Source organism: Notolepis coatsorum (assembly GCF_963971535.1).
Source record: "Notolepis coatsorum genome assembly, chromosome: 11".
Taxonomy (NCBI): domain Eukaryota; kingdom Metazoa; phylum Chordata; class Actinopteri; order Aulopiformes; family Paralepididae; genus Notolepis; species Notolepis coatsorum.
In genome coordinates this window covers 14,388,193-14,411,184 of record NC_140175.1, presented here as the reverse complement: position 1 = coordinate 14,411,184, position 22,992 = coordinate 14,388,193, and the positions used below count along the sequence as shown (strand labels likewise).

The following is a 22,992-nucleotide window of genomic DNA, read 5'->3' as shown; positions in this document are numbered from 1 at the left end:
ATGTCATTTCTCCGACTGGGAGAATCCGACGGTGGGATTGTCCGGCGGGGGGGAGAGAGAACAGAAACCACAGCCTGGGTGCTAATTGCTTTCTCGCTCTCCATCGTGGACCTGTGACATTTCCCAGGTTTCACATCAAGACCCCCGCGCTTCAACTCCGCTCGCCTGATGGGAAAAGGTCACGTAATGTTATATAAACGTACCTGAAACTTGAAGAACTTCCTGAAATAGAGTTTCTCCCCATACTGGGTGGTGTAACTGACGGCACAAACTAGACTGTGAGGAGAGAGAGAGGGGGGAGAGAGAATATAGAGGTGAGAGTGTGTGATGTATGTTTCCATGTCAATAAAGCCCATTTTAATTGAAAAATGTAATTGAATTGAGAGACAGAGAGAGAGGGAGGGAGAAAGGGGGAGGGAGGGAGAGGGAGAGAGAGGGGGGGAGAGGGAGGGGGAGGGAGAGAGGGAGGGGGAGAGAGAGAATATAGAGGTGAGAGTGAGATGAGAGAGCGAGATGAGAGATACAGAGACAGAGAGAGACACACAGAGCATGAGAGACAGACAGAGAGAGACACGGAGAGAGAGATACAGAGAGCGAGCGAGAGACAGACCGAGACAGTGAGAGACAGACAGAGAGAGACACTCTCAGAACACTGTTCCATTTATATTCATTCAGCAACGAAATGCAGAGAAATGCATGAAATGACTAAAATATTGTAATGTAGTTTAGATTCCCTGAAAAAAAGACACCAAATAAGTGCCGCCTCGGTGTTAACACTTTGAATGCCACTCACGGCTTTTCTCGGGTTATTACCCCCCGGGTTGAAGGCCCATCACGAGAATATTCGTTTTATTCGTTTTATTTATTTTTATTAGCGATCTGAAATCATATTGCATCAAGCGAGCCTACCGTTGGAGATCCAGTCACCCCAGGCTCTCGGATGTGAAAAAAGCGCCCCCTATCGTCTCCCAGATGGTAAATCACCCTTTTGGATTGGACTCAATGAAAGTGAATGGGAGAAAGGATTTCTGACTCCACATTTTACGTCTCACTCACGCAGCCGGCATCACTCAGGAGCCTGAAGAGCAGCGGGATTATGTGTTCTACTGTATACACGGTTGATCAATACAATGATCTATTTTTTCGAATGGTGATCAGGAATTGGAATAATCCATTTGGATACCATCTGATCTCAGGTAAGGAATCTATGTTATCAGTCTTAGGATAATCAGACTCGTTTTCACGGATATATAAGCGTTTCCCCTATATGTGATATAGCTGTTTTGACTGTAAAAGCCATCAGGAAATAAGAGCAGCGATTATCAGCGCGCGGCACGAGCGTGCGTGCGCACACATATACTATCGATCATCTAGCGTTTATTTGAAAAAGATTCATAAATAGGCCGACAAATGACAACGTTCTAGAATATTCCAGTAAAAGGCGATGATCATAGAATGGGTTGTTTTTTCCGCGAAAACTAGTGATTTTCAAAATGCTATCAAACGGAAATTAAGCGATAAAAAAAAAATCTGCTACGACAATGTTGACTGGAAAATTAGTCTTTGATAAGCGACGGGCAGATTAGACACATAGCCATAATTTAAAACATAGATTAGGCGATATTAACATTGGAGTGGATTTGGGCATTCAAGGGGGTAAAAAGGAAAACACGGACTGGCTCTCAAAGTGTTAAAGAAGTGTCATAAAATACCTAAAATCTAGTGTTTCCAGATCTACACGCTGCAGAGAAGAGCAGAGTGAGAATACAGGCTCTGGCGTTCCCATGCATACGCTGCTGCCTTTCATGCATCTAAATTAGTGCTGGCAGGCGATTACATTTTTTTATCTAATTAATTACAGGATTTGTAATTAATTAATCGCATTATAATCGCATACCCATTTTATGCCTGATATTCTATATTCTATAATCATATTTCAAATTGCATGTGTCCGGATGGCAGAATTCAGTACTGCATCTACAAAACCTTCTGTTTAATCATCTTCCATCTATTAATTTGCTTAGATTTTTCAGGTCTGGTCAATTTGAGCATGGTGTTATTCACAGTCAAAGATAATTTTTTTTTTATTGATATTCTCATTTGGTTCATTACAATTTACCCGAGCCTAGTAACAGACACAGTATTTCTGACACTGGGAATACATTCCCTGAGATCCATAGATGTCCCTAGAATCAGATACCAAGAACATGCAAATGGACCATATAAAAAAAAAGTCTGTAAATGTGTATTCTACGTTCTTATGGAATGAATGAGATAAAAAAAAATATTATAAATTTTAATTTTTGTAATTAATTTTGAGTTAATTTTCATAACGCGATAATTTGCTGTGTAATTAATTAATCTAATTAACGCGATAAACCGACAGCCCTAATCTACATTAAACCAACCACAACGGACGCACATGTGAGTTCCGATCTCCTTGACCTCGTGGTGGATGACGTCGTCGATGCAGCTCTCGGGTTTCAGTTCTGCAACGGCGGAGTTGGAGGCCGACAGGTTCAGCCTCTGGGAGCTGGTCTGGAGGTCGGCCTGCGGGGGGGGGGGGGGGGGGGGGGAGAACAGCGGGGAGGACGTCCTCTGTTTTACTCTGTTCAAGGCTTTATTTAACTTAACCAGGAGGCAGGTCAATTTAAGATAAGTTCTTATTTACAATGCCGGCCTGGCGAGAGGACAAAAGGGCCTCTCAAAGGGTTTAACTGACATTTTGTATTTAAATTAAATATAATAAAATTCAATTATAATTTAATTTAATTAAATGTAATTTTATTTAATTAAATGTAATTCAATTATAATTTAATTTAATTACATCATAATTAAAACACACATCAAACAAACAACCAAATAAAATGACAAGGTATGTAATACATGAAGATATGGTGAGCAGCTCAGGTATATATGGTGAGCAGCTCTGGTGTTATAGAGATATGGTGAGCGGCTCTGGTGTTATAGAGATATGGTGAGCGGCTCTGGTGTTATAGAGATATGGTGAGCAGCTCTGGTGTTATAGAGATATGGTGAGCGGCTCTGGTGTTATAGAGATATGGTGAGCGGCTCAGGTGTTATAGAGATATGGTGAGCGGCTCTGGTGTTATAGAGATATGGTGAGCAGCTCTGGTGTTATAGAGATATGGTGAGCAGCTCTGGTGTTATAGAGATATGGTGAGCAGCTCTGGTGTTATAGAGATATGGTGAGCGGCTCTGGTGTTCTAGAGATATGGTGAGCAGCTCTGGTGTTATAGAGATATGGTGAGCATCTCTGGTGTTATAGAGATATGGTGAGCAGCTCTGGTGTTATAGAGATATGGTGAGCATCTCTGGTGTTATAGAGATATGATGAGCAGCTCTGGTGTTATAGAGATATGGTGAGCGGCTCTGGTGTTATAGAGATATGGTGAGCGGCTCTGGTGTTATAGAGATATGGTGAGCAGCTCTGGTGTTATAGAGATATGGTGAGCAGCTCTGGTGTTATAGAGATATGGTGAGCAGCTCTGGTGTTATAGAGATATGGTGAGCAGCTCTGGTGTTATAGAGATATGGTGAGCAGCTCTGGTGTTATAGAGATATGGTGAGCAGCATAGAGATATGGTGAGCAGCTCTGGTGTTATAGGGAGTAGATGACACTTTTAACAGGTGTATCAAATAAGGAGGGGTCAAAACGCTCGTGTCTCATTGAAGGTTATGTGAAGAAGAGAGTAGAAGTTGCAAACAGCATCAATCGACGTGTTTTATTTATTGTATAGTTGTGTATACAGTTGTGTATAATATGTACGGTACCTTCACTAGAATGTCCTTCACCACCTGGTTGCTGTCGTTGTGCACGCTTATGTAACTGGAGAACGTCTCGCCCAGGAAGATATTTCTGTTTGAAGCAGAGTTGATGTGCAAGTGTCACATATAAGCACCGGGCAATACAAGATTTGTATTTGTATTAAAAAAGGAACACGCCAACATTATGGGAAATGCGATCACCGTCTTCTCCAGCGTCAGACAAGAAGAAAGATACGAATTTCCTCTCTGTGCAAGCTAGCCTTGGATACGGATCAGCTAGCTTAGCTTAAAACTCCGGGTGAGGTGTTTTTGGCCAACAGCTATAGGCTAGCTGATCCGTATCCGCTTCCATACATTTCTGCTAAGCTAGGCTAGCTTGCAGACGGATAGCTTTCCACTGAAAAGCACAGAGAAGGGGGAGCTCCAGTAGCTCACCACGTACCGCAAGTGCTATTTCAGCGCCGTGGACAACCGTGCTCGTCACGGATCTGGGGCTGAGCGCGTTCGAATCCCGGACGGCAGCCGTGCCTTTCCCAGAGTGTCTTCCCCCCCATCTGAACCCTTTCAGCCTGCTTCTGTCGGTCGAACTTGACCAAGTATAAATGCGATGAAAAAGCGATAAACGCTAAAAGAACCAGCTGACTGGTCAAAGTAAAAAAAAAAAAAAAAGCACAGAGATTGGTATCCATCTTCTTGTCTGACTCTGGGGTCGTTAGGCCAGTGTTTCTCAAAGTGGGGGGCGCGCAGAGGCATGACAGGGGGGGGCCTTGAGATTTATATATATTTTTTATTACAGAAAATTATCACTAAAGTGCTATCTGTTGCAGCTGCACTGTTCTCCATGAAAATACCATTTCTCAAAATCTTTTTTTGCCCAAATTGCAAAGTTCTTTCACAAGTTTTTCACAATGTTTTCTATTTTTTTTTAAAGCAGTGTCCTTGAATTGTATTGCAATGTTACAAGATGTCTCTATTTTTTTTAAAAGCACAGTCTTTGAGTGTATTGGACTGTATTGTTATGTTGTTGCACAATTGCACAGTTGTAAAGTGGTTGCACAATTTGAAAGGTCACGATATTGGTGTTATTTCAATAAATTTAAACATGGCCCATTTCATGACTATTTTGTTGGGGTGAGGGGGGGGGGGGGCCCAAAATATTTTGGTCCGCCAAAGGGGGGCCTGACAGAAAAAGTTTGAGAAGCACTGAGTTAGGCCGTCATAATGATCTTCGTCGTGGTGAGAGATCATCGCTTGCTGTGGCTACATGACCTCAGCGTGAACCAATCATCAGAGTTCAATTCAATAAAAAAAATGTTAATGTGATTTCCCCCCCCACAGTAATCTAACTAGATAACATGCCCCCGGCCTCACACGTTCTAACAGGGTATCTGCAGGTTCCAACCAGTTCATTTTAAGACTTCTAAGACCTTTTTTATACCACTTAACACATTGTCTGCCACGCAGTATGCCCATCCTTATGCCCAGTATGCCAGTGCTGTAACCCTATGGAGATGTTTACCTTCTTTGCAGGGCTATAACTTAAATAAATAATAAACTTAAATATTATAGCTATATTAACATTACTATGGCCCATTCAACATCGGGTATCTATCGTTCCGGATGTGGGAACGTTATATTTTTTCATTCATACATTGTTGCGTTAATACTGTCGAGAATATAAGTATGTTTTTAAGGTTTTCTGCAGTAGGTAATTCCTAAAACACGAGTTATGATGATATGATAGATTATCGATTGGCGTTTCTTTCCTATACACGCTATAATAAAAAATTCAAATGTATATGATCAGTATGGGGCGGCTACGTGGCGTAGTGGGCAAGGCGCTCGCCATGAATGCAGAGACGCTGGGCTCGCCTGTTCGAGCCCAGTGCTCCACATTGCTTTCAGTTTAGCTGGTCGTCCGTACTAATACACATTGGCCGTATTAGGGGGTGGGAAACTGATGGGTGGAGATCGGGCGTTGTGGACAGCGACTCCTACAGGTCGGTTGGGGGGTCGTTTATAATTCCTTGGTCGTCAGTAACGGCTTTATTTAGTATGGGTTGATATGTTGATCAGATGGAATGCCGTGAAATTAATAAACAATCGGGCTGAAAATAACGTTATATTCCTCTTACCGTTCGCCGATGAGACTGGAGGAAAAATATTCCAATTATTTGACGTCGATCTGCTAGATCCATTTCCCGTTTGTATGACGCAATAAACGCCGAAATCATATTGATTATTGCGTTTCGAAAGCGATCCCATGCACTCGAGTGTGTATCTAGACCCACGTTACAAGATATTACTGCCGGAGGAATTTCCTCGATGCACCGAGCGCCACTTCCGGTTTGGCTTGGAGTGTAACTCGCCGGACATCCACCAGGCGGCGGTATTGAGGCGTTGCAGTATCAGACAGGGTTCAGCTGCAGTCACGGAGGGAGGCTGGATGAATTATGAATGCCATGGCAAAAAAATATATATTGATCCCAAAAACGTGTTTATTCGTTGTTGCTGTTGGCGCACAACGCATGGCGGGCAATAACGATTAACGAATAACGTTTTTGGCGCACAATGTGTTAACACTTTCAGAGCCCTTGCTTAACCTTGATTTACCGGTTGAATGCCCACCATCCACTTCAATGTTAGCGTTAAAAACACCTAATCTATGTTTTAAATTATGTGTCTAATCTGCCCGTCGCTTATCAATGACTCGTTTTCCAGTCAACATTGTCGAAGCGGATTGTTTTTTTATCTGTTCATTTTCGTTTTATAGCATTTTGAAAAGCCCTCGTTTTCAAGGAAAATATAAAGATTCCATGATAAAAGACGTTTACTGGAATATTCTAGAATACACAAAAACGTTGTAATTTTTCGGCCTATTTATGAATCGTTTTCAAATAAACGCTAGATTATCGATAGTGTATGTGTACGTATGCACGCTAGATAGGCGAGCTGAAAAATCTATTCTCCGATTTCCTCATCAGCGATCACGCGCACACACACACACACGGCAAACGCTGAGATCTCAGCGAATACAACTCTGATTATCCCAAGACTGGTAAAATAGATTCCTTACCTCAGATCAGATGTTCTCCAAAAAGATCATTCCAATTCCTGATCGCCATTCCAAATATCGATCACGCTCATTGATTGAGTATTGACTACTGTGAATATATATTCCAGGCTGATTCCCGTCCCGCGATGACTTCCATGTTGAGCAGACAGCTTGCCAGCTCAAGGAGCCAGCTGGCTCCGCCTCTACATATCGACTGATCCCAGGTCAGTCTAAGCGACTGACCTGCAGTTACACAGGGATAGACGATAGGGGGCGCTTTTTTCCATTCTGAGCTGCTGGAGGAGCTGCTGTACCAACGGGAGACTCGGTTGATGAAATATGAAATCAGATCGCTAATAAACACATAAAACGATATTTGTCATCGTGGGCACTCAGTGGGGGGCCTAATAAAACTAGATATGTCGTCCGTGACACTGAAAGTGTTAAGAGCTAAATCTAATACCTATTTCACGACCACACTTTTTAAGACTTTTTAATACCTTCTAAAGACCTTAAATTGCGAATTATGAATGTAACACTTCATATTGATAATAAATAATATTGATAATAAAGACCTTAAATTGAGAATTATGAATTTAATAATTAAAAAAAGAAATTTAATACCTTTAATGCCTTAAATTGAGAAATAATAATGTAATAAGTGTTAAATACGCCTGCAGAAACCCTGTTCTTGTGTTGTTCATTACCCAAAGTTCTGAGGCAGGGTCAGCATCTCCCCGAGCATCAAGGCCTCCGCCCCTGTGATGGTGGACGGGTCCTCCCTCATGAGGCGGCTGAACAGGTCCCCTTTGAAGGCAGCCGGGCGACGGACACAGAAAGCACACGACACCGTTAATGAGTCTGAACCCCACCGAGACCCCGTGCACTCAAGACACTTGACGACATGCCATCAGCGTAAACGACAGATGAACTTGTGTCTCCAGTGTGTGTCAGGAAGGACAGGGCGTGCTTGTGTCTCCAGTGTGTGTCAGGGAGGACAGGGCGCGCTTGTGTCTCCAGTGTGTGTCAGGAAGGACAGGGCGCGCTTGTGTCTCCAGTGTGTGTCAGGAAGGACAGGGCGCGCTTGTGTCTCCAGTGTGTGTCAGGAAGAACAGGGCGCGCTTGTGTCTCCAGTGTGTGTCAGGGAGGACAGGGCGCGCTTGTGTCTCCAGTGTGTGTGTCAGGAAGGACAGGGCGCGCTTGTGTCTCCAGTGTGTGTCAGGAAGGACAGGGCGCGCTTGTGTCTCCAGTGTGTGTCAGGAAGGACAGGGCGCGCTTGTGTCTCCAGTGTGTGTCAGGAAGGACAGGGCGCGCTTGTGTCTCCAGTGTGTGTCAGTCAGGAAGGACAGGGCGCGCTTGTGTCTCCAGTGTGTGTCAGGAAGGACAGGGCGCGCTTGTGTCTCCAGTGTGTGTCAGGAAGGACAGGGCGCGCTTGTGTCTCCAGTGTGTGTCAGGAAGGACAGGGCGCGCTTGTGTCTCCAGTGTGTGTCAGTCAGGAAGGACAGGGCGCGCTTGTGTCTCCAGTGTGTGTCAGGAAGGACAGGGCGCGCTTGTGTCTCCAGTGTGTCAGTCAGGAAGGACAGGGCGCGCTCGTGTCTCCAGTGTGTCAGTCAGGAAGGACAGGGCGCGCTTGTGTCTCCAGTGTGTGTCAGTCAGGAAGGACAGGGCGCGCTTGTGTCTCCAGTGTGTGTCAGTCAGGAAGGACAGGGCGCGCTTGTGTCTCCAGTGTGTGTCAGGAAGGACAGGGCGCGCTTGTGTCTCCAGTGTGTGTCAGTCAGGAAGGACAGGGCGCGCTTGTGTCTCCAGTGTGTGTCAGGAAGGACAGGGCGCGCTTGTGTCTCCAGTGTGTGTCAGTCAGGAAGGACAGGGCGCGCTTGTGTCTCCAGTGTGTGTCCCACAGACGTTGCAAAATGAAATTCAAGGATTTTCAAGTACTTTCCTAAGCACAATTTTTCATTTTAAAAGAGCATTTAAAGGGATACAATTCACTTTTAAATGCGGTTTCTTTATAGGGAAAAAAATATCTGATCCAATATTTATGGCTTAAAAAAATACAATTTCCGACAATTAGTTACAATTTAAATGAAAACATTTTTATTTCTTGATTGAGAGCAATTTTATCGTGGATGAACAACACTTTCAATGCGAATGGTTGATTTAGAATTTCAATTACTTTTTGAGCACCTTGCTAAAAAATGGGCTGTTTTCAAGGAATTCCAGGCCTAGATTCCCACCCCCCCCCCCCCAAATATCAAGCACTTTAAGCACTTCAAGGACCTTGTGCAAACCCTGAATACAACTCTGTACATACATCTGATTTAGCACTACACTCTGTAGTACTCATTTGTATATTTTATACCCAGTTTAATGACCTGTACATTGTATATCACTATTGCACTTTACTGTTACATTAGCACTCTGGTTGGAGGCCAAACTTCTTTTGGTTGTGCTGTATGATGACAATACATTTTAATGTAATCTAATAACAATAATGATAGTTTATATTATGAACAATACATATACTACAACTATGTACATACATCTGATTAGCATTATTACTCAGTAGTACTCAATTTATATATTATTTTATACCCAGTTTAATCACCTGTACATTGTATATTAGTATTGCACTTTACTGTTACATTTGCACTCTGGTTGGATGCCAAACATATTTTCGTTGAGCTGTATACTTGTGCTGTATGATGATTGACAATACATTTGAATCTAATCAAATCTAATGCGTTTGTTGTTCATATAGCCTAAACCAGGGGTCTCAAACTCGCGGCCCGCGGGCCAATTGCGGCCCGCTGGATGATATTTTGCAGCCCCCCGGATGATTTCCAAAACAAATTTTTTTTTTTTGCAGTCATGTCATCACAAACACTGGCATTTAAAGGGTACAAATAAAACAATTCCTGCACCAGAATGCAGGAAATGAAGTCTTTGTAACACAAAATCTCCTGGTGGGGGACCCCCAGACCCCCCGCTTAAAAAGTGGCCTGACTGGGGCTATATTTCACACTATATTTCCTGGCCTGAATGATTTCCCCAGTCTGGCCCTGGTTAAAAGCCTCCAATGCTTATTAGTGTGTGTGCATTTGAACGTTTGCATGTTTCAACCATACATTTCCATACAAAATATATATATATACGTGAAACCCTTTTTGTGTGGAATATTTGATGCGGCCCAGCCTCACCCAGACTCTACCTCCAGCGGCCCCCAGGTAAATTGAGTTTGAGACCCCTGGCCTAAACCATTGTGAATGTGATTATCTGTAATATAGCACTAGACTTAAGTAATTACAACTCGCACTGTAACAATACAATATACCAATATAATGTACTAATAACAATAATGACAAGTAATAACTTGAAGGAAAGGCCTCAGTACTCTTGAGCAAGGCAGGCAGATCTACAAGAGAAGCACGGTGGCCTAAAGGAGCTCGTCGCTAGTATGTTCCTGACATTACATCGATCTCATTAATCTAACGCCGATTTATATTACGGCTTGGTTTCATCCCCTGCCTGTATAAATAGTGTTAGCACCCCAGAAGTGTCACGGTACTTTATGGGTTCGCCGGGGGGTTCGGTTACTAACCCGGCGATCGCATTGCTGCACGCCGGGGTCAGGCAGAAGGAAAAACAAATAGTAAATTCCCCCTGAGGATTTGGAATCTAAATTTGGGAGCTGGATGATCTGGATCTCACGCGTCGAATCTATGCGGCAGATGTGAGCTCCGTGCGCGCTACATTCCACCCCCACCGACCTCCCCACCACCCCCAAATTCAACCCTAGTCATCTTTGTGATACAGCTTAGGTTTTCACCCGTATCAGTGTAATTGACGAGCTGGGCCGCGGCCCGGCCGGGTGCGTTACGATGGACAGATTGATGCCGCGTGTGTCCTTTGGGATGAGCAGTCAATTCACAGAATCGGAATGTGTTGATGTGAGGTGGGTTTTTTTTTGGCTACAGAATTCAAACGCTAAGGGAACGGGGAGAGGGAGAGAGCGATGCGATGTGATCCGGTGTGATAAGACTCACCGGGCAGGTCTCGCTCCTCGCACGTCACCGGCATGTTGGTGAACAGGGTGGGCTTGGTCAACCGCATCACTGGGGGGGGGGGGGGGAAGAGTAGAAATTTGGGAAATTTTCATTTTAAACAGAGGCCTTGCTCTGATTGTTCTCCTTCTTCTTCCAGCATGGCCGCCTGTAACCATTTTCCAAAAAGGAAAATGCCTATTTTCTGTGCAGTGATAGTAAAGTAGGTCAAACATTTCTTCTACCTTGTCTTTGCATTTCAGTTTTGTATATTGTATAGTGTTTGTTTGGTCTACTTTTTTAATGTATGAAGCACAATCTCAGGGGGCTCGTACAGAACCAAGCATTTCACTATAATGTAAATGTGACCATATATCTGTGACAAATAAAACAAAACTTGAAAAGTTGAAACACTGGAAAATGGTACCACTACTCTGTTATGGATGAATGCAACAGTGTAGCACTTATTTCCATTTCAACTACACTTCCCACATTTAAATAATCTTGGCAAAATACAGGACCATACCGGTATGTCTACTATAATTTTTACTGAAGCATGGCATCAGACAGAACTTCCATCAATGAGGATTTTCATCTGTGATACTTCTAGACAGGAGCGACAGAAATTAGACCTTTGATGGTGTTTTAGACATTTGGATCTTTGGTGGCATACGGTTCAAATACAAACCGCTATCAAAGGTTCTAAGATAGGATGGGCAGTGAGGATGATCCGATTCTGTTGCAGTGGTCTCACATAGCTAGGTCTCTTTCCACATTACGTTAGCGATGTTCCAGCATCAGAATAGCCGTAGATTTATCCCCCAATGACCTGACACACCACAAACCGCCTCGGCCGGTCCTTCGTGCCAGTAGCCATCAGGCTCCACAACCGTGGGAACGGACTGCTGCCAATTGTGGGAGAACTAACGGCTGGTGAACTTGAGAACTGTTACTTAGGACTATCTGACTCTTAATAATAAACACTGTTAGGGCTATCTGACTCTTAATAATAAACACTGTTTGTTAGGACTATCTAACTCTTAATAATAAACACTGTTAGGGCTATCTGACTCTTAATGATAAACACTGTTAGGGCTATCGGACTCTTAATGATAAACACTGTTAGGGCTATCTGACTCTTAAGTTTCAAGTTCAAGTTTCAAGTTTCTTTAATAGTTGTCATACAGAAGTACAGAATACTTTTGTACAAAATGCTTCTTACTGTTGCGCTCTAGAGACTGTGCATGACAAGATAAGTATGAAATAAAAACATAGTAAAAATTAGAAGTAAAAAAAGAGGTCACAGTGTTCAGTTTAGACATATGTACAATGTTCGTAGACGTAGTTACCATACAATATACAATACTGTGCAGTGTACTAATATACAATACTATATAGTGCAAGGCATAAATGGACGAGGTGCAGTTTAGGTACAATTCACAGTAGGTGTACGAGTTGTAGTGCAAATCCTTTATCAATAAATATAAAGTGTAAGTGTGTTTGTGTGATCTAAAGTGTGGAGAGTGGGTGCTGCAGTGTGTTGTTTGTTTGAGTGAGTGTGTGCGTGTGGGTGTGTGTGCTGTGTGCATTTGATGGTTGTTGCATAGTGATTATTGTTCGTTTAGCGATTATTGTTCGTTTAGCAGCCTGATGGCCTGGGGATAGAAGCTCCTTCTGAGTCTTTCTGTGCTCGCCTTAAGACTCCGGTATCGCTTGCCTGACGGCAGCAGTTCAAAGAGGCAGTTGTTCGGGTGGCTCGAGTCCTTAATAATTCTCTTAGCCTTCCCCTTGCACCGCTTGTTGTAAATGTTCTGGAGGGTGGGAAGCCCCCCTTCAATTGTGCGTTCGGCTGAACGTGTCACTCTTTGTAGTCTGCTACGGTCTTGTGCAGTGCTATTCCCAAACCAGGAGGTGATGTTGCCGGTCAGGATGCTCTCTATTGTACATGAGTAGAAGTTCCTAAGGATCTTCTGACTGACTTGGAACTTCCTTAGGCGCCTGAGGAAGTAGAGGCGTTGTCGTGCCTTCTTCACAACACTGTCAATGTGTGTGGTCCATGTCAAGTCCTCGGATATGTGGGCTCCGAGGTACTTGAAACTGTTCACTCTCTCAACCGGTGCCCCGTCGATGCTGAGGGGGCTGTAGTCCTTGACCCCCGACCTCCTGAAGTCCACAATCATCTCTTTTGTTTTGCTGACGTTCAGGGAGAGGCAGTTCTCCTGACACCACTGTGACAGGTTCTCTACCTCTTCCAGGTAGGCCCTTTCGTCGTTGGCAGAGATCAGGCCCACCACTACTGTGTCATCAGCAAATTTGATGATGGTGTTGTTGTTCCGCTGTGCTACGCAGTCATGTGTGTACAGGGAGTAGAGGAGGGGGCTCAGAACACAGCCCTGGGGGGCCCCTATGTTGAGCGTGATGGATGAGGAGGTGCAGTTGCCGGCTCTTACCACCTGGGGTCTGCCCGTCAGGAAGTCCAAGACCCACTGGCACAGGTCATAGTTCAAGCCCAGGTCCCTGAGCTTGGCTATGAGTTTGGAGGGGACTATGGTATTGAATGCTGAGCTGTAGTCGATGAACAGCATTCTCACATAGTTCCCCTGCCTCTTGTCCAGATGTGATGCTGCTGTGTGCAGCACATGGGCTATGGCGTCCTCCGTGGACCTGTTGGGGCGATATGCAAATTGCAGAGGGTCCAGGTTGATGGGGAGGGAGGAACAGATGTAGCCCTTCACTAGCTTCTCAAAGCACTTCATGGCTATGGAGGTGAGGGCTACAGGGCGGTAGTCGTTGAGGCAAGCGGGCGTAGATTTTTTGGGTACAGGGATGATGGTGGACTTCTTCAGACAGGTGGGGATGACAGCCTGTTCCAAGGACAGGTTGAAGATGTCAGTGAATACCGGGGCCAGTTGGTCGGCACAGACTTTTAGGACGCGGCCGGGGATGCCGTCCGGTCCTGCTGCCTTCCTGATATCCACTTTTTTAAAGATCCGTCTCACCTCATGCTCTGTTACCCTGAACACTGAGTCTCCATCAGCAGACCCCCCCCCCCCCATTGCCGTGGTTTGTAGGCTGGTGTTGTTATTCACAGCCTCAAACCTCGCATAGAAGGAGTTGAGATCATTTGCTAAGGAGATGTCACTGTTCAGTTTGAGGGGGGTTCCTTTGTAGTCTGTCATTGTTCTGAGGCCCTGCCACATGCCTCTAGAGTCAGCCTGTTCAAACTGAAGTTCAACTTTATCCCTGTAACGCCGTTTTGCCTCTATTACTGCTCTCCTGACGTTGTATCTTGCCATCTTGTGTTCTTCCATGTTGCCTGTCACCAGCCCGGTGTTGTATGCTGATGTGCGCACTTTCAGAGCCTCACGGACGGATTTGTCTACCCAGGGCTTTTGATTTGGGTAGATATTAATTTTGGTGGAGGGGATTATTACTTCTACCTGAGTACAGACATAGTCAATCACCGTTTCGGTGTATTCATTAATGTTAATGATAAACACTGTTAGGACTATCTGACTCTTAATGATAAACACTGTTAGGACTATCTGACTCTTAATGATAAACACTGTTAGGACTATCTGACTCTTAATAATAAACACTGTTAGGACTATCTGACTCTTAAAACACTGTTAGGACTACCTGACTCTTAAAACACTGTTAGGACTATCTGACTCTTTAAACACTGTTAGGACTATCTGACTCTTTAAACACTGTTAGGACTATCTGACTCTTTAAACACTGTTAGGACTATCTGACTCTTTAAACACTGTTAGGACTATCTGACTCTTTAAACAATGTTAGGACTATCTGACTCTTTAAACACTGTTAGGACTATCTGACTCTTTAAACACTGTTACTAGGACTATCTGACTCTTTAAACACTGTTACTAGGACTATCTGACTCTTTAAACACTGTTACTAGGACTATCTGACTCTTTAAACACTGTTACTAGGACTATCTGACTCTTTAAACACTGTTAGGACTATCTGACTCTTTAAACACTGTTAGGACTATCTGACTCTTTAAACACTGTTATCTGACTCTTTGAACACTGTTAGGACTATCTGACTCTTGATAATAAACACTGGATGGACTATCTGACTCTTTAAACACTGTTAGGACTATCTGACTCTTTAAACACTGTTTGTTAGGACTATCTGACTCGTTAAACACTGTTAGGACTATCTGACTCTTTAAACACTGTTTGTTAGGACTATCTGACTCGTTAAACACTGTTAGGACTATCTGACTCTTTAAACACTGTTAGGACTATCTGACTCTTTAAACACTGTTAGGACTATCTGACTCTTTAAACACTGTTAGGACTATCTGACTCTAAACACTGTTAGGACTATCTGACTCTTTAAACACTGTTAGGACTATCTGACTCTTTAAACACTGTTACTAGGACTATCTGACTCTTTAAACACTGTTAGGACTATCTGACTCTTTAAACACTGTTAGGACTATCTGACTCTTTAAACACTGTTAGGACTATCTGACTCTTTAAACACTGTTATCTGACTCTTTAAACACTGTTAGGACTATCTGACTCTTGATAATAAACACTGGATGGACTATCTGACTCTTTAAACACTGTTAGGACTATCTGACTCTTTAAACACTGTTACTAGGACTATCTGACTCTTTAAACACTGTTACTAGGACTATCCGACTCTTTAAACACTGTTACTAGGACTATCTGACTCTTTAAACACTGTTACTAGGACTATCCGACTCTTTAAACACTGTTAGGACTATCTGACTCTTGATAATAAACACTGGATGGACTCTGGTGCAGTGTGTTACTACGGTTTGGTCCATGTATACCATCACGACTTAGCCCCTTTCGTGACCGTGAAACAGTCTACATCATGACTATTACTACTGTCTGATTAAATCCTGCCACTCACTACTGTAATCACTATTATCATTACTACTTGTTGCACTTATGTTCTATTATTAGTAGTACTACGGTATGCTACCTATGCTACCTGTACCCATCCATGCTGCTATGACACTTGCATGGGAATCAATAAAGGAACACTTGACTTGAATCAGATCCCTCTCACTGCCCATTGATTGATTGATTGATTGATTGATTGAAAACTTTATTTAAACAGATTGCAGAATGGTTACAATACAGTACGGCTCAATACACACAATTCTTAATGGGGTGCAGACCAGAGAAAGACTTTCGTCTTGTTTACATCAGGGTCCCCCATTTTCATTTCATAGTGAATTGATTCGATTGTGTTTTGTATTAGCCAGTGTGGCTAATGTGGGCCGGCCAAAGAAAATAGAACAATGTAACATCAACGTAATTTCATAATAATATGTCGTTATGTTAAAAACGAGGTCCCTCGTCCCAAACTTTCTGGTCAAACTGAACTAACTTCTGTGAAATGAAACAGCGTTTGGTGGCTACTGTTGTCAAGCTAGCTCATGCTAACGTTCAACACATTGACCAGCTAACGAGGTCGCTAAACAATTCCAACCATTAACACATAACTAGTTATTCAAATTAACCGTTTTACATGAACCTTGTAGGATATGATGATGGAAACATTAGACGCCGAGTGTCGCCTGACTCTGACATCAGTGTTTATACTGGAACACCAGCTAACGTTTAGCAAGCTAGTTTTACCTTTAACTTTAGCTTGTTAAACTATCTCTTTCGAATGGCTAAACATTTCACTTTGTAATGCTAAAGATAAAAATACCTTTTAATGCAAGTAGATGCTCCTGTTTGGCCTGATTTACTTCCATTTCGTCAGAGAAGCTCGTCTAGTTTTGCCTAAACAACAAACCAGCGAGCATCCATCAGCTGGTGAACTTCGACCCCCACTGTGACGTCACTGATCAGCTGGTCACAGCAGCCACAGAGGGACACACGTGTTCTAAAGAGGTGCAATATTCAGATTGTATACAAAATTATTAATAATTACTGGTATTTGCTTCTTGGTGCAAATAATTGCATCAACACACACTTTATTTATTTATTATATTGTGTAAATAGCCTCCCACCCACCCACCCCCTCCTAATGTACAGTCTCCTCCCCATCATATGTATATATTCTCTGTTAGATCTCTGGGTAACAGTACTGTATATTTGCATATCGTATATGTCACAAATGTAACAGTACTATATACCTGTATGTCATGTATGTCCCTATGTCATGATGTCATCATGTATGTTGTGTATGTCATAAATGTCACTATGAATTGAAAATGGGGGACCCTGATGTAAACAAGACAAACGTCTTTCTCTGGTCTGCATCCCCTTAACAATTGTGTGTATTGAGCCGTACTGTATTGTTGTACCGATTCTGCAATCTGTTAAATAAAGTTTTCATTCATTCATTCACCATGACCTCTGACCTTGTTATTAGCAAAAGGCATCCTGCCTTCGGCCAGCAGTAGTCTAAACTAAAGGTTAGAGAGGCAGGCTTGTGAAAGTAAGGTTGCCGGTATGAATCCCTGGAGGGTGAATGGGTACCGTTCTCTCTCGACCGTTCATCTACTATTAAGGTGCCCTTGAGCAACACATTCTAATGTAACTGAATGAGCGAAGAGGGGCATTGGTGGAAAAACACACATTCTAATGTAACTGAATGAGCGAAGAGGGGCATTGGTGAAAAACACACATTCTAATGTAACTGAATGAGCGAAGAGGGGCATTGGTGAAAAACACACACTCTAATGTAACTGAATGAGCGAAGAGGGGCATTGGTGAAAAACACACACTCTAATGTAACTGAATGAGCGAAGAGGGGCATTGGTGAAAAACACACACTCTAATGTAACTGAATGAGCGAAGAGGGGCATTGGTGAAAAACACACATCCTAATGTAACTGAATGAGCGAAGAGGGGCATTGGTGAAAAACACACACTCTAATGTAACTGAATGAGCGAAGAGGGGCATTGGTGAAAAACACACACTCTAATGTAACTGAATGAGCGAAGAGGGGCATTGGTGAAAAAGAGAAGCATGTTCAGCAAATCCTCCCTGGGTAAATAGCAGCTGGAGAACTAACGGCTGCAGAACTCGAGAACTATTAGGAACGTCTGACTCGTATCTACCAAAACCTGCATGGACTACAACACATGACGTATATCATGCCAGCTAAGCTACAGACCCTCACTCGCGCCTTGTGTATACTGTTTATTTTTCTTACATCTTTATATTCAGAGATAATTATATTATTTATATATATATATATTCTTTTTTCTCTTATTCAGATCAAATTTTATTGGCTATATTTTTACCATTAACCTGCCCATACCTGTACCTCCCCTCCCCCATGTTGCTATGACACCCACAATTCCACAAGGGGATCAATAAAGGAATAACTTATTTCATCATTTTTGTCAGTAAAATATTAAAAAATTACCATCCGTTTCATGAAGGGGACATATTATGAGCGTTGTGTTTTGTTATACCTCAGGTAGGATATCTGAAAATAAACCATAACCCGGGCCTTTCCAGGACATGTTCCTCCTCCATTAGCCCAGTGATCTTCTATTTACTGCATGGGTGTGATGAGCAGAAGTGAGCAGATGTGGACCAACTATTGATTTCTGTTGTTGTTGCAGGTTTATGTCGTTGCTTCATGTTTATTTCTTTGCACACATTATTTCTTTTAAACACTGATGTCTCACCACTTTCTATATACAAAATTGAATTAACATGGGATGTTTTTTTTTTTATCAACTTTTTCTCCTTATTTTCTATTTTTCTCCCATCCCAATTTCGCTGTTTCCAATTCTCCCATCCCCTGTCTTGAACGTTGCTTGCATATGCCCCCCACTGGTCGGTTGTAGGGAGGATAGAAGCCTTGCATCACGTGTCACCTCCGGTACACGAGGAGGCAGCCTGTCACATCTTTTCACCTGCCAGCGCGGACTCTCAGTGGCGAGGTGTAACGTGTGGGAGGCTCACACTACCCCCGCTATTTCCTGTCTCTGCTGTGCAGGCGTCTCCCAACCGACCTGTAGGAGTCGCTGTCCACAACGTCCAGATTACCACCCATCGACTTCCACCCTCTGACTCTGCCAATTGAGCCAGTATGACGGCCGGCCCAAGCCGGAGGCAACCCCAAGAGCCGGATTCGAACCCGGTGTCTCTTGCATTGGTGACGAGCGCAATGTCCGCTGCGCCACCCAGCCACCGCATGGGATGTTTTTTTTTTTTGATACAGTGTTGTAGTACTGTAGGACTCCAGGACTCAGACTCGAGTTGGACTCGGGCACTGATGATTCAGACTTGGACTCGAGCATTGACTGCATTCGGACTTCGAGGCCCTAATCATTTGGCATAAGATATGGATGGCTAGTGCATTTGTTTGGTATAGTCACATAGTCCCTTTGAAATGGTGACCGCTGTGTCGTTTATGTTTAATGTAGACCTTTTTTTATTGTATGTCAGCTCTGCCAGAGTGGAGTGGACTCAACCTTGATGACTTGGACTCGGGTAATGGGGACTCGACTCTGGCTCTTCTTTGGTGACTCGAAATTGGACTTGAACACTGAAGACTCGACTACAACACTGGATACAGACCACACCATATCTACATCTGTAAATACTGGTTATTGGACATAACAGGGAATGTATTATCGGTAACATGTTCATATTGGTGCATCCTCAGTAATAATCAGTCACACTAACATGTTGCCAAGCTTATTCTTTTATTCATCATCTGCAGCAGGTATGTAGCCAGAGCTACCATGATCTCCAGGTTTGTCTCTCTAAGAATAAATCCCGGTTTTATAACCAAGAAATTAGCATAAAAATTAACCAAACTACATAGTAGCTTATAATAGACATACAAACAAATCACCAGCACACAATGTACTAAATGTACACATTACCCGCTCTGTGGCCTCAAGTCAAGAGAAACATTTTAATCAAGAGGACGCCAAGCGGGCGTGCATTTAGTTGCCTCTTCACATCTACAATGCTTATTATTTATGTGCAATGACATTTACCTATATCAAGCCCCGCCCTCTGTTCTTGATCCTCCAATCATAACTGTTGTTTTGAGGGAAAGCAACCGTTGTGATTGGATGATCATGAAAAAAGGGGGCGGGGATTGAGATAGGCCAATTAGGACTATAGCATAAAAACACAGCTTTATGAAAGCTTTACAGTACAGCAAAATAAAAACAAAAAAGTATTCTCAGTCAAAATGTGAGAAAAGTACTTTGGTCTAAAAGTGACCATTTTATGCCGTTCTGTCGTTACGGTTCCCAAAGCTTCTGAAACTGTGATCATATCATCACCTGGGAGATGAGTCAGTAGGTTGAGCTGGCAAATCACGCGTGTGGCTCAAACTATTTAACCCTTTCACTACCACACTACAGAAGGTTAACCTTTCACTACCACACTAACAGTCTGTAGTGTGGTAGTGAAATGGTTAACCTTCTGTAGTGTGGTAGTGAAAGGGTTAACCCTTTGTCACTGTGGCAGTGAAGGGGTTAACCTTCGGTAGTGTCGCAGTGAAAGGGTTAACCCTTTGTTAGAGTGGTAGTGAAAGGGTTAAGGCAGGCTTTCTCAACACTGGTCATGAAAACAGGGTCCCTAGAGAAAAGGCGTGATTACGAAACCTAGCCGCATTTCTCGGAGACGCTCTCTGATTGGCCGACGCCTGTTTCTACACTGGTTAAGCTTAGGCACTCTTTCGAAGTCGGTTAAGGTTAGAGTTTGTCTTAGAGCAGGGCGATAGAACACCAGGTAGTTTGCAGGCTGTTTGACGTGGAAATGGGCAAAGACACAGCTCGTCACGGATTGGGCAAACACGTCAGTGGCCAATCAGAGAGCGTCAGTCAGTGCCAATCAGAGAGCGTCTCCCCGAGAAATGCGGCTTGGTTTCGTAATCACGCAGAGAAAAGGCCCTAATCCAAACAAAATGGTCGCTAATATTTGGTCATTATTTGCACATGAGAAACTACCACCGGCAGCTTTTTGCACAGAAAACACTGAACAAATGTTTGTTTTTGCATTCAAATCACAGAGTAAACATTAGTAGCCTACTATACTGCCCTGCAGAAGCCAACCGCAGTAAAAAAAAAAAAAAATCTAAATGTAGTTATAAGTGAAATTTTACTTCTCAATATCCGTTTTATCTTGTGACAAAGTTTCAGAGTTCAATCTTGCTCCGTTTTAGAGAAAAGGGGTATAAATAATTGCAGTAACTACAAAATCCCTGGATAATCAAAGAACTTTAAAGCCATTACCAAACCGTTTGAAAATCTAGCAAGCTATGGTTATTTCAATAGTACATGCACCATAGACATTCATTCTATGAGTGGGCGTGCTGCCTGTGGCAAGATGGCCACCATGTGGCAACGTCGGTCTCCATTGGCCAGCAGCGTGGGTGAGTCATCTAGCCTTTATATAGGTCTATGGTAGCTACTGCGGTTAGCTTCAACAGGGCAGTATGTGTAGGACACGAAACCTTCATGTGAGATGGCATCACAGGAATCACCCAAGCTAAATGGGTCGCCTGTGAAAGGTTGAGAAGTTGAGAACCCATGATTTAAGGGAAGGATGTCATTACATGACTCATAATGTAGGTATTCGGGCGCAATAATGAATTTCGATTGTCGCTTTAGAAGTAAAAATGAGGTTTTGCACTTAATTCTAGTGAAATATTAAGTCCGAAATGTTGGACCATCAGAAGCAACGCGAATGCGTCTCGCAGGCCTTCTATTCGTCAAGGGATTGGTTGAGTTGGCAAGGAATATGTGTGATGTCACCGTTCCCTTGGAATGCGGCCACTTTGGCGATTCTGTTTGAAAAAAAAAAACGTGGAGGTGGCAAAACATAGCATTAAAAAATGTATGTTTTTGTTCCCGGAAACACGCTAGGCTGGTCCAATAACGTTAGCCGTTAGCAATGACGGCAGTCGGCTAGCTCGCTTGTCGAATTATCTCACGGAAAAACGAAACCACACGTTAACGTTCCCATTAGTATTCGAATAGTTCCCACTCAGTGACCATCGAGTAGTAATGTTGTGAGTTTTGCCCATCCCCTGGTCTAAAGAGAAACGTCGTTTCACGTAAGTTCAACCAGGGAGACCATTAAGTGCTGTACGGCAGTTCATTCATGTATCAGCCTGCCTGCGCCGATTTCCCTCACGATCTCAGAAATCAGTCAGTGTTCTACTTCCTCTAAAAGGAACCAATCACACAGTCACTCCAATGCACGCGTCTCCAGAGCTGGGATCAGCTGGGTCTCCACGGAAAAGGAGACATCGATCAGACTCAAGGAGGACATCTCCACGGTGTCTTCTCGTCAGCGTCTCGTCTCGAGAGGGAGGAGGAGCTCTTCAGTCACTTCATAATCACCATCACACCATCAGTGTCTAGACTCCATCGGAGGAAATCCTATCATATCGGCTTCACGGGGTTCGTTACCCACGGGGTAATATCAAGATGGAGTCCCATCGTTCCTATCGGCTGCACGGAGATCATTACCCACGGGGTAATATCAGGATGGAGTCTAGTTGTTGCCAAAGACTTTTCTATTGCCATTTAATGTCGTTCATCTATCACCAAACGATTCTGTACACTAAATTAAATTCTAATTAAATATCGTCATTCTTCCTACTCTACTTCCAGGTACCCAAGTCTTATTCTGGTTGAACTGCAGTTGCACACATGTGATTGAACTACTGGCAAGTGGAAAACCTATATTCAATTGTCTGCCAATTTATTATTATTATTTTTCTTTTAGGAATTGTTTCTAGGGGTCTGCGCAAGAACCCCCCAAAAAGGATTGTTGAGTACTTGAGGAATCGGGTAATCGTGCGCATCCCTAATTGTGTCTGAAGGCAAAGCTCCTGTACACTTACACCGTTAAACATCTGTCTGAGAATATATTATTACTAGTGCTGTCAGGCGATTAAAGAAAGTAATCTAATTAATTACAGGATTTGTAATTAATCTAATTAATCGCATTTTTTTATTTATTTTTTTATCTTTTCCCCCCTCCTTTTTCCTCCGATTTTCTCCCATCCCAATGTTAGTCGTTATGCCAATTCCCAATCCCCTTCCTGGTCGCTGCGCACTTACCCCCCACAGTCGGTCTGGGAGAGTGGAGGCT

The 22,992-nt window shown here is 43.2% G+C and overlaps 1 protein-coding gene across 2 annotated transcripts in view; it reads right to left on the bottom strand.

The window, feature by feature from the left end:
* The window catches only part of trappc13 (trafficking protein particle complex subunit 13), a 29,843-nt gene extending 13,113 nt beyond the window's left edge, over window positions 1-16,730 (bottom strand). For both annotated transcript variants that reach the window (XM_084325503.1, XM_084325504.1), the window contains exons 1-6: window positions 16,609-16,730; window positions 10,888-10,956; window positions 7,552-7,651; window positions 3,796-3,880; window positions 2,423-2,550; window positions 204-276 (exon numbers count right to left, since the gene is read on the bottom strand). In XM_084325503.1, the coding sequence (XP_084181629.1) occupies window positions 204-276; window positions 2,423-2,550; window positions 3,796-3,880; window positions 7,552-7,651; window positions 10,888-10,956; window positions 16,609-16,654 (501 nt within the window). In that variant the 5' untranslated portion in view covers window positions 16,655-16,730. The remainder of the gene's footprint in view (window positions 1-203; window positions 277-2,422; window positions 2,551-3,795; window positions 3,881-7,551; window positions 7,652-10,887; window positions 10,957-16,608) is intronic.
* Between the last annotated feature and the right edge of the window lie 6,262 nt (window positions 16,731-22,992).